The sequence below is a fragment of the Penaeus japonicus genome, unplaced genomic scaffold (genome assembly GCF_977035675.1).
Source record: "Penaeus japonicus unplaced genomic scaffold, GWHDUDI00000001_assembly GWHDUDI00000025, whole genome shotgun sequence".
Classification (NCBI taxonomy): Eukaryota; Metazoa; Arthropoda; class Malacostraca; order Decapoda; family Penaeidae; genus Penaeus; species Penaeus japonicus.
In genome coordinates this window covers 29,175,177-29,187,082 of record NW_028234427.1, presented here as the reverse complement: position 1 = coordinate 29,187,082, position 11,906 = coordinate 29,175,177, and the positions used below count along the sequence as shown (strand labels likewise).

Sequence of the window (11,906 nt, the reverse complement as noted above, 5' to 3'; positions counted from 1 at the left end):
TCAGTGAATGATAGAACTGACGATGAGATTTCCTCTGGTCTCGCACTCAAAGCACACACTCAGCTGGCCAGAGTATGAGGGACTGTTTATTTACAGATGATAACTTCCATTTATTGTATTTTCATTTATCTGTTTTGACATTTGAATTTATTCATAAAGAGGGGATCATTGTCTATTTGAAATGTGTCTATCCGTGTTTATATTTATATAATGAATATCTAAGTATTAGTAGAGATTAATTCTTCATGGAACACCGGTTATTTCATATATTTTCTTTTCTAATTACATGTATTATATTTTCTGAGATAAAGGTGATGGTAAATAAATAAAGTTTTGTTATACTATTGATCTGCGTATTGATTATAATTCCTGTTTTATTGATACTATAAGATGATTGTAAATGGATTATATAACAGGTTTACTCATTTTAACTGATTTACTAATTTCAAACCTATCGTATGTGTTATGATAACGGATGAAGAATAATGAAAAGGACTATTTGAAATATCTATAGGAAATAATTATCTTATTAAATATTATTTGACGTGATGACCGATATTGTTTTACATGGTAATAAACCATTTATATCGTACCCCTTATTTGTAATGCGCATGCGCGTAGGTATGCCTCACCTGGTCTTGTTCCGCCATACAATCGGTCACTTTGCCATACCACTTGTTCGAGTGAACACTGTGATCCTCACCTCGTGAGTACAGCCACAGCTGTCATATTACGCTGGTGCATATAGCGTGGCAATATTGTAAATGCATACAGCTTATTCATATTGTATTTCTATTTTTTACAGTTTTTGTATTTGGTTATGATTATAACGTGTTGACGCCAGGCGCCACTACAGTGTGCCTCTCTTGTCCCCCGAGGCTATAATATCGGAGGAGCGCCAAGCTTCAACAAGCCCCATGACACCTGAGCAGTTTGACACGCTCGAAGGGACGTGACAACTGTGCTATTGTTATTTTGTTTTATATATACATGTTTTGTAAATACAAGGTGAATGGTTAATAATCTTTGTATAACCCCCTTTTTGGAAGTGAAGAATATGATGAAGTTAAAAGTGCAATACCATAAATGATCAATCACCATATGAAATGAAAGATCCTTTTTGCAATGATATATCTTTACAAAAATCAAACAATGAGTCCGACTGAAGTTGCTACTCCTAGGGTCGTAACAAACTATGATTCAAATGGAAAACATAAAGGGAAAGTTTGGGGGAAATGAGAAGACGCAGAGAAATTATAATCACACAGCCAAGTCTTTTCCTCTTAGGGGAGTGGCATACCACCTTAAATTACAAACGAGAGTACGCTTCTCACATAACTGCCGATTTTATTTTTGACATTTTGTATTTTTCTTTTCCTCATGATATACGTCAGGTTGTATATACACTGATCATATTCTTCTTGATAGTTACTTTCTTACTCTCGCCCGTAAATAACTCTGCATGTGGATGAATTATTTCTTCCTTCTTCCTCGCCCTCATCTCCTCTCTTTTCCTTATGTTCCCCCTTTTGCCAGACCCTCTCCCTGTCAAGTCACCCTCCATCCCCTTCTTCATTCGGTTTACGTGGAGAACGTCTTACCGTGGGTGGGAAGTTTGAGTTCATGTAAGATATTGTGATACATAAAACATCTCTCTCTCTAGCAGAGGTTTTAATCGTGTATATAGAAACAAGCATCTGGGTGCTAGATATATGAAAAGCCCACAGATAAACACAGGCCGACGAGAATTGCTTTCAGTAATTTATATCCTGTAACGATTCCCTGAAAGATTCTGGCTTTAGATGGCAAAACAACGATATTGAGTTCCACTTCGTAGGAAAAATTGCGGCCATACAACACACGAAAACGCGATACATAGAAACATGTCAATCATTTAGATCACAACTTTCAGCCGTCTCAGTTTGACCCAGCCTAGGTCAAGCCCCTCGCGTGTCTCAGGTCGTCTCTCTCTCTCTCTCTCTCTCTCTCTCTCTCTCTCTCTCTCTCTATATATATATATATATATATATATATATATATATATATATATATATATATATGTGTGTGTGTGTGTGTGTGTGTGTGTGTGTGTGTGTGTGTGTGTGTGTGTGTGTGAATGTGTGCGTATTGGCAGAAAATTCCAATATACGCTAAATAAATTTATTAGAAAATTAGATTAGTTTCGAAATCCACCTGGATTTCATCTTCAGACCTGAAAATGAAATCCAGGTGGATTTCGAAACTGTAGTCTAATTTTCTAATTGATATATTCTGTGTACAATTTTTTTTAGCATATTATCAACACGGTAGAGTGTTTTTTTGCCATTCAAATATCTATATATTTTTCGTAATCCATATTCCTCTCCTTGCTTTCATTTTTGGGGGCAGCAGCAGAAGTTTGAACGGCTGCAACAAGCGCCATTTAGCCTTTTGTAGTTTCTGCCATGTTTGTATCAAGACGTATTGATTCTTTTCTTCGTGTGACCAATTAGTTGGGCCTTACCACCTCAACCGGAGGACGGAGAGCTCCTCCCACGGCCGATCTGTCTGGAGAGAGACTTCAGGCTGCGGGGTTTGTATTGCTTTGGTGGTTCCATTTAGATACAGATGTTCGAGTGACGTAATTTGCTTTCAGTGCAACAAAATTTTAAGATGCGAGTCACAAAAAGATAATAGTATTCAGATAAACGAATCAAACAACTGAAAAATAAAGCAGTTTAAAAATGTCATGACCTCACTAGGTAATTGAAATTTTGATGAACAAACATTTTGCATCAGTTACTTAATTGTAGACTATGATAGCCTGAGCAGGGTTTTATTGAGATGTGGATGAATATATTTTTGATACAACATACTATTGAAATACAAATATTTCTATTGACATTGTTTTTTTTCCTTCAGGGCACTTCAGGAGCATAATTATATCTTACTAATATATATTTATGTCACATATTCAAGGATGTGACCATATGATCACAGGAAGGGACTTGCCATGGTGAAGGTGAACATATATACTCTCCTAAAAATGCAAACATTTAACTGTCTATGATTGTGATTTATCCGCCTTCCGTCATGTACTTTTATTTCAGTCTTTTGATATAGCTGTAAGGGCAAGGATAACCTATGTTTACTCATCCTTTTGAGATATAAATAATCTCTTGTCTCAATAAACTTGTCAAAGTCAAAACCATAAGTCTGAAAAACCTCCTCAATATCTGTCACCCTAATACCGGAGACCTTAAGAAGGATAAGAAATTTCGACTATCGTGTTTGTTAATATACAAAACAAACACGGGAACGATAATGGATAACGAAAAAGGGAAATATACCCAAAGGAGTGTGGAAAATTGAATAGCGTCTGAGTGCGTGGATGGATGTGTAAACATTAAGAGAAGTCATCAATATGGTAACCGTGGTTTGTGTCCTTGGGGAGTAATATGTACGGGAATCTCACCCATATAGAAGTCCCTGGTCGTTCAGTGGTTTAAATGATGTTCATATTTATGATTCAGGTTTTATACTCCACTAAAATACAACTTCCCTTCCGCGTAACAATAAAATTCAGTTTATAATAGTGTAGTATTGGCAAATAAAGTAACAATAAAATGTATTTGCTCTTTACTTATCACACTACACATACAAGATATAAGGACAACACAATAATAGCGGAGATGCCTTCCATAAGTCACCACATAAGCCACCAACGTTATCCCCAGCTTCCGCTTCCGCTTCCTTTTACAAATATTTATCTCTAACTTCCACTTCCACTTCCCTTCACCAACTTTTCTGTAACTTCCACTTCCACTTCCCTTCACCAACTTTTCTCTGTAACTTCCACTTCCACTAACTTTTCTCTGTAACTTCCACTTCCACTTCCCTTCACTATCTTTTCTCTGTAACTTCCACTTCCACTTTCTTTCACTAACTTTTCTCTGTAACTTCCACTTCCACTTCCTAACCTGTATTTACTGGTAGATTTATCTCGTCGAGTAAATTCTGCACTGTATTATCCATGTGCAGTTTATATAGCACTTCCACTGGAGAAAATTTCAATTTAGTTCAGTTTCCACTAAAATGTAAATACAGGGGTTGTGTTGCCATGTTGAGGGCAGTCTTATCTCTACTTTTTGTGGAATTTTGGGACATTTTTGGTACCTTTATTTGGTAATGTGGGAACCTTGTAGGCATATAGGTATTTTTAAAAATACTTTGCAAATTTTGAAGAAATCAATCAATATGAAGTGAAAGATAATGTGATAGAAAACACTAATATTGCCCTAATTAATAATTATGCTTCATATAAGATACTAAAGGGAATTTCTAGTGTTCTAGTATCATAAGCATTGCATAAACATAATTAGGATGTTTGTTATATTTCAGTCTGTGTTGGGAGGATTGGCCGAAGTATGTTGCATGCCTTTTGAAATATGCATACTTATATTTTCACTAAGAAAATAAAGTTTTTTTTTCGAAGCTTCTGTTTCCTTTCATTCTCTTTGTTTCTACAAAATCGAAGATTAATAAAATAATTAAAAAAACAAAGACTCTTGAGTTATCATTACCATAAACAAAGATGCTTTATAATTGAGAAAAGGATAAAGCAGTAGTTTCATGGCTTAAAAAATAGGCTTTAAGGCTAAGTAAACTACACCATTTGGTGACTTCAGCACTCATACACCTTGCTTTATTCTCACTATTAATGAGAATAAAGCAAGCTGTCTGTGCTTCTTCCTTGAATGTTTGACCAGGTTATGAAATCCATGAATTTTGCTTCAAATTCAGCCTTTGTTATGATGAAACTAGTCCTGCATATTGCAGATATAAGGTAACTTGCTCTGTCATACAGATTGTTACCAATCTTTTTTTTTTATTTTTTTTTATTCATGTCTGAGGATATTTGAAATAAGAAAAAATATTGCAGTAAAATAAAATTCTAAAGTATAATAAAACACCTTTTATATTATTTAGCTCACTGTTTATTTCAGAATACAATAAGAGATGACTCCAAATTCAAAATGTATGAGAAAAATAATCAATTCCTATAGTGAAAAGCTCATTATTACGGCATGTTAACACTGGTGGCATGTCATCCATCTCCATTCCTCTCAAAACAAAAATCCCATGCGCATATCCGACTCCGCTTAGCTTCTTAGTCGGTTTCCATAGAATCAGCCTGGAACAAGAAGCGGGCATAAGAATTGTATTGAAGGGGGAAACTGACACTATCTAGAACTTGAGACTTACAATATCAAAAGAAGAAATATATGTTCCCCTGGACTGTTTTATAAATCATAATTAATAAACAAACAAATTTCACTTTATGAACCTTTGAATTTTTAATAATTATGGTAATCTTTGAGTCTCCTGAGACAATGCCATCCCATGAAAGGAGGGCTTATTGTGCATATTACAAATGCTTTCTACCTACCTGTGGCTGTTCATCAGAAGGTGGTGGAGGAGGCTGATCTGCAGAAGCATCACCTTCAGCAGGAGCATCAGCTGGCTGGGCATCGCGGCTGGTCCCTGCACCCCCTCGCCTCTCCTCCTGGTCCAAACCCTCCAAGTAGGGGTTCACATCCTCATCGTCATAGATGCTCAGGTCATCGCCCTTGCCCACAACAGCTATGCTGCAATTCTGTGGAGAGGAGAGTGGATTAAAAAAATATATATATATATTTTCTAAAAAAAATCATATTAAAGTGTAACTTAAACACATGAAATGGAGAAGAAGCTATAGTAGGAGATAAATCACAAGAAAAAGAGAAAATGGCAGGAGGGGGGATAGGATGAAATAAAACAAGAAAATGAGAAGAGAACATAGGCAGAGATGGAGATGGGTAAAAATAGAATGAGAAATCAGAGTGGAGGTATGACGAGAATATAGAGGAGTAAAGAGTAGGAAGGAGGTGAGGAGAGCCAGGAAAGGAGCAAAAAGGAAAGATAGTGAGAAGATCAAGCCAAGAGATCTGAATGGACCATACCTTGTTGGTTAGTTCTACGTCATTAGGGAGTGTATCTCTGAGGGCTCTCAAGGCATGGCGGATTAATTCATCCCGAGTGACGCTCAAAAATTCCTCTAAGTGGCGCTCAAGGTAAGTACGTGCACTCTGTGAACGCGCCCCAACAGCCATGGCCTTACAGTCATAATAGTTAGCAGAAGGGCAGGTCTGGTAGATGTGGGGACCATCCTCCTGTAGGGGGAAATAAAAGAATATAGTATCAAGATAACCATTCCAGTTAATTTCCATAGTTCTTAAATTCAGTAAGTGGATAAGTGTGTGTGTGTGTGTGTGTGTGTGTGTGTGTGTGTGTGTGTCTGTGTGTGATATATATATATATATATATATATATATATATATATATATATATATATATATATATATATATATATATATATATGTATGTATGTATGTATGTATATATATATATAAAGAGCAGTGATAACAATCAATCCAACTCATATTTATTAGTTTGTCATTTTCTTCTTTTTTTTATCATACTATATTTACATGGAAGAAAGTACAAATTGCACCTCACTGTTTGTTTATATCTGTATTTGCATTAATCTATATACAATTACCTATAATCTTATTCAAGCAAAGGTTTGATTGACATTTCTTTTTGGAAAAGGTTAACACCTCCATTATCTGGACAAATGTTTCTTATCCTTTGACAGTATTTCTATCAAGAAAAAGACAGAAAGGAAAAAATTATGTTTATGAAAACCATTATATTGTGCATGATCAGTATGATTAATATTTTTTTCTCGAAACATACTACCATCACAACAAGGGTGATATAGTTGATTTACAAAACCAGGTGACTTACCATCGCTTAGTGATTCCCACTTTACCACTGCTGGTAAACACACTTATAAATGCTACTGGTAAATGCCTTACAATCATATGTTACTGAATCTGATCCCATAAAGGCAAATAAATACATAAATAAAATAAATGAATCAATAAATTATTAAAACAAATAAATAATAAAGAATTAATACCTCAGTATGTTGATACTCTCAACCATCATATTCGTAATCAAAAACCCATCAAAAGCTGTCATAAAAGAATAAATATAACAGTAAAGGCAGGAAGGAAGGAAGGAGGGAAGGAATAGATAGATAAATTGAAGAGGAGGAGGAGGAGGAGAAACTTACATCAAATCCAGCTACCAGGAGGCCAACACCATAGGGTCTCTTGTCATATCGCTGAGTTGCAATTTGCATCTTGGCTCCTACACGCTGCATCAGCTTGCTAAGTGAGAGGGCTTGGTTGTGGCTGAAGTGCTCATTAAGACATTCTGTGCGCATGAATTTGGACAACACACGAGCATCTGCAGTCAGACCTGAAGTGGAAAATAATGCAACAGCATTAACTTTTGAAAAGGATGGAAAAATACAGAACCATTAAATATGGTTAAATATTTCTGTATATTCTTCATTCATTGTTTTTCTTTAGTGAAACAAACCTTTAACTCAAAGAAAACTAAATAAATGGAAGATAAAGCATGGACTTCACTAGGTTCTTTATATTGATATAGAATATCATACTTAATCTGCAATAATATTAATGCCACTGGACTTGAAATATTCATTGTGATAACTGTGAAAACTGTATAAAGACTTTTCCCTCCCACCTTAGTGCTACAGAAAGATTGTCAAAATTGTGTAATAAATACTTTCTTTCCTATCAAAATGATTTCTAAATATTCCCTTTACATGGGGTTAGCTGTCATTTCCATTCTTTTTACTTCTGGACAGCCTGACAAGACTCTGAATATCTAATAATCTGTGAGAAAAGCTAACACTTCCATCCTATGCTTGTACAGTATGTACACAACTAGAATGAGTACTACATCTTCAAACGAGGACAAAAGTTACCTGAGATAGACACTGCAATATGCTTGTCAATAGGCATGATCTTTTTCTGATGTGCAGCAAGCTCGGAGGAGGCCCTCTTCAATGCCACAAGGACAGCATGGGTGGCGCTCTTTACGCCTACTGTTGCTGATCCCTGTTTGACCGCTTCCATGGCATATTCCACCTAGAGAGGAATTTTTTTCTCTATAATCTCTGGTTCATCTTGCCAAATAAGTATCAAATTGCATTCCATTACATTTTCTTTTCAGTTTTAAAAAGGAACATTGTTGTGACAACGCCGTAAATAAATTAATTATAAAACTTAAAGTCAAAGCAGGTATATACTAGCATCTTCAAATATCTTTATCATCTTCCTGCAATAATTGTTGTTCCAAGATCAACATTAAGATTGTTTCATAACATGGTAGTTTTCCTTTACTTTTTTAATTTCAACCCTTCTTTTATACTCTGTATATGCAAATTTTACAAGAAATACAATGTGCTATCAAATCACCTGGTGCAAGCGGCCCTGTGGGGACCACACTGTGACGTCATTGTCATACTGGTTGCGAAACTGGAAAAAGAGAATGTGGTTAGACAAAATCTCAAATCTGCTACAAATAAAAGACAAGAAAAGGACACTAAACAATGTGACATTGTTTAGAAAATCAAAATAAAAGGCAAACAAAAAATGACAAAATATATATTTTCTACTATTGTATGGATAAATATATGGATAAAAAATAATTTCATAAGGTTTAAATATGCCTGCTGAATACCACTCATGAATATTTGAAGCAATACTGCTGACAGGTTTACAGTCCCACAGATGTCGTTTGTAATCTAAGACTACTCATGATGGCTTTTAAACTACCATGTAACTGGTAGTAATAACTTGTATCTCATTGACATCTACTATTGAGAGCTGAATGATCTGTAACTCACTGCATACTCAATAGTCTAGTGAGGCAAAGCCTGCAGAGGGATAAAAAAAAATTAAGAAAAATGATACAATAAATACATTAATATATGCACAAAAAATCATAAACAAAAGACTCACTATAAAATAAGGAGAATATGACAGTAATAATTGCAACGTACATTTCCTATAGTCTAGGACAAGAGCTACATACATAATTTGGATTTCACATGGCTTACATATATCAAAATTGCTTCCCATGTTTCACTTGTCCCAAATAACACAGAATATGTTTTTCTGAACTATCTTTATTGTCATTTACATAATTTTGTAGTGGAGAGGGAGAGGGAAAAGGAAAGGGAATGGGAAAGGGAAAGGAGAGAAAGAGGGAGGGAGGAAGGGAGAGACAGAAAGAGGGAGGGAGGGAGGGAGGGAGGGAGGGAGAGAGAAAGAGAAAGAGGAAAGGAGAAAGAGAAAGAGGAAGGGAGAGAGAAAGAGAAAGAGGGAGGGAGGGAGGGAGAGAGAGAAAGAGAGGAGGGAGGGAGGGAGAGAGAGAAAGAGAGGAGGGAGGGAGGGAGAGAGAGAAAGAGGAGGGAGGGAGGGAGAGAGAGAAAGAGAGGAGGAGGGAGGGAGGGAGAAAGAGGGAGGGAGGGAGAGAAAGAGGGAAAGAGGGAGGGAGGGAGAGAAAGAGGGAAAGAGGGAGGGAGGGAGAGAAAGAGGGAAAGAGGGAGGGAGGGAGAGAAAGAGGGAAAGAGGGAGGGAGGGAGAGAAAGAGGGAAAGAGGGAAGGAGGGAGGGAGGGAGAGAAAGAGGGAAGGAAGGAGGGAGGGAGGAGGGAGAGAAAGAGGGATGGAAGGAGAGAGAAAGAGGGAGAGAGGGAGGGAGAGAGAAAGAGGGAGAGAGGGAGGGAGAGAGAAAGAGGGAGGGAAGGAGAGAGAGAGAGAGAGAGAGAGAGAGAGAGAGAGAGAGAGAGAGAGAGAGAGAGAGAGAGAGAGAGAGAGAGAGAGAGAGAGAGAGAGAGAGAGAGAAGGGACAGATGAAGGGAGCGGGAAAGAGAAGGAAGGAGGGAGAGGCAGAGAGAAAGTAGGAGGGAGAGAGAGGGAGAGACAGAGAGGTGGAAGGGAGGGAGGGAGGGAGGAGAGAAATATACAGAAATCCCCCCTATACTTCCAAAAATGTTTGCCCCCACAGTAGGGTAGGGCATAGTGATAACAGAAATTATGGGATAATATGTAAGGGAAACTTAAAAGTATTCCCTGACATATATTAAGCTTTTGAGCTAATCATCTCAAAGAGGCTTCCACTTCAATACCCTTGCACTGGAGGACAAATTTCTTCAATGTATATACAGCACAGTGTGTATACAAGGAGGACGTTTACCTTTCAGGGTAGGGGCTGGTATCCCCCTTTAGGAAGATTGCATGGGGCACAGTAGGCAATCGATTGCTATGCATAATTGATTCTCTTAATAATTTACCTCTAATTTCTCTGTTAACCACTTCATGACAGGTGTCATGTATAAGTGACACGGAAAAAAATTGTAATGCCAGGTGTCAATGTGTGCATAACACAACATCAGGATCCTGATGTTGTGTCATGCTCCCAGTGAAGTGGCTCACAATCATGAAGTATTATGACTATAATACTAAACCCCTATTTTGTGATGGAATGATGAGAAAATATTATTTAGGCTAGTCTGCGCTGCCTGGAGGGCGGAGGAAACATTTCCTCTCTAACTCTAATTTTAAGGCATTGTTGTCGACCACCCGTACTACCTGTTGGGTAATTACGCGCACCATCAGCACTGAGTTAAACTTCATGTCCTCCCCTTGTTTTGGGGCCAATTTCTAAGGTATAGGCTGCTTTCCTTTACATATGAATATAATGGATTGAAAAGAATCCATCAATACCAATGCTGTTGTATTTTGTGGCACAGCCATATTATGCATAATTACCTCATTATGATATAAAGTTCTTTTATGACTCAATATACATTGTGGAAGTGTGCCAGTATCATGTTGGAGTTTCGAATTTCAAGTGAATTCAAACAACACAGCTAAGACATTTTCAATAAAAAATGTTTCATTCCACAAGTTACTACAGAGCCCTTTCTGATATCAACTTCATTACACGTTGAAGTCTAGGTGGCTTTCTCCAGAAGATGCGTTAAAAATGTTTGCAGAAAATAGTAACGTAGAATTTCTCGCCCTGATCTCTCATTGTAATAAAAGACCTCGCCAAGATGAAATGACAGTGCATTTATACACTTAGATAACAAGAAATGTTCATCTAACTGATAAATCGTGTAAAACATAGAATGAATTATTCGTCTTCGAGGAGATATTAATTCGTAAGAATATGAAACACATCCAAAGCACGGGAACATTCAAGTCATTGCCCACCCAGAGAAAAATCCACCTCTCGTCTCGAGTGAAGTCATAAACCCCTAAACTCCTACCACTAATTAATGAAAACAACCTTATTTCTATAAAACAGCCTCCCAAACACATAAAATCTCCCCACTCCTTGATATATCAGCCAAAATTCGCTCCTCTTTTGCTCACCATTGTGTGTTTGACGTCCGACCAACACCAAAACAACACCGGTAATGTTTTGGTCGTGCGAAACCTCGACTTACAATGTATTTCAAATGTATATGCAATAAACGCGTGTCCTTTCCTCGCGTATAGGATTATTTGAGATATTTTGGGATAAGATGGAGGGACTGATATACTTTTCGGCGTGTAGTAACACTTAAATCTTATATTTTGCCAGATGTGAAGTCGAGGGTTTGTACCTGTCGCCAGGATAGCGTTCGAGTTCCTTACTTTGTATTTCACATTTTAATTTTCCAAATCCTCTTTACTAATTTTAACAATTCCCCAGGAATTTAATACGATTTCAGCACATTCTCTATTGATAATGCATATAAAATCGGAGTCCTAACAACATAGTCCTGTCTCTTTTCCGTGATTCTTTGGTGTGGCCAGTGGAGAAACAGAAATATTAATCAAATTAATTTAATAATAAATAACAGTCGGGCATTTAAAATGGACACTATATAATCATACTTGTGTGATTACTAACAAGTTTCCTGGAATGCAGGACACTAATTATCTAAAATCAT

The 11,906-nt window shown here is 37.0% G+C and overlaps 1 protein-coding gene across 1 annotated transcript; it reads right to left on the bottom strand.

Annotated features, from left to right (window-relative positions):
- Nucleotides 1-4,953: 4,953 nt before the first annotated feature.
- LOC122267309 (proteasome subunit alpha type-1) lies at nucleotides 4,954-11,563 on the bottom strand. The gene is made up of 7 exons (XM_043037341.2): nucleotides 11,344-11,563; nucleotides 8,376-8,435; nucleotides 7,883-8,045; nucleotides 7,160-7,347; nucleotides 5,982-6,191; nucleotides 5,429-5,635; nucleotides 4,954-5,173 (listed from the first exon to the last, which is right to left on the bottom strand). Exons 1-7 carry the CDS (start codon nucleotides 11,344-11,346, stop codon nucleotides 5,150-5,152), a joined length of 855 nt encoding a protein of 284 aa, XP_042893275.1. The 5' UTR covers nucleotides 11,347-11,563; the 3' UTR covers nucleotides 4,954-5,149.
- Nucleotides 11,564-11,906: the final 343 nt, after the last annotated feature.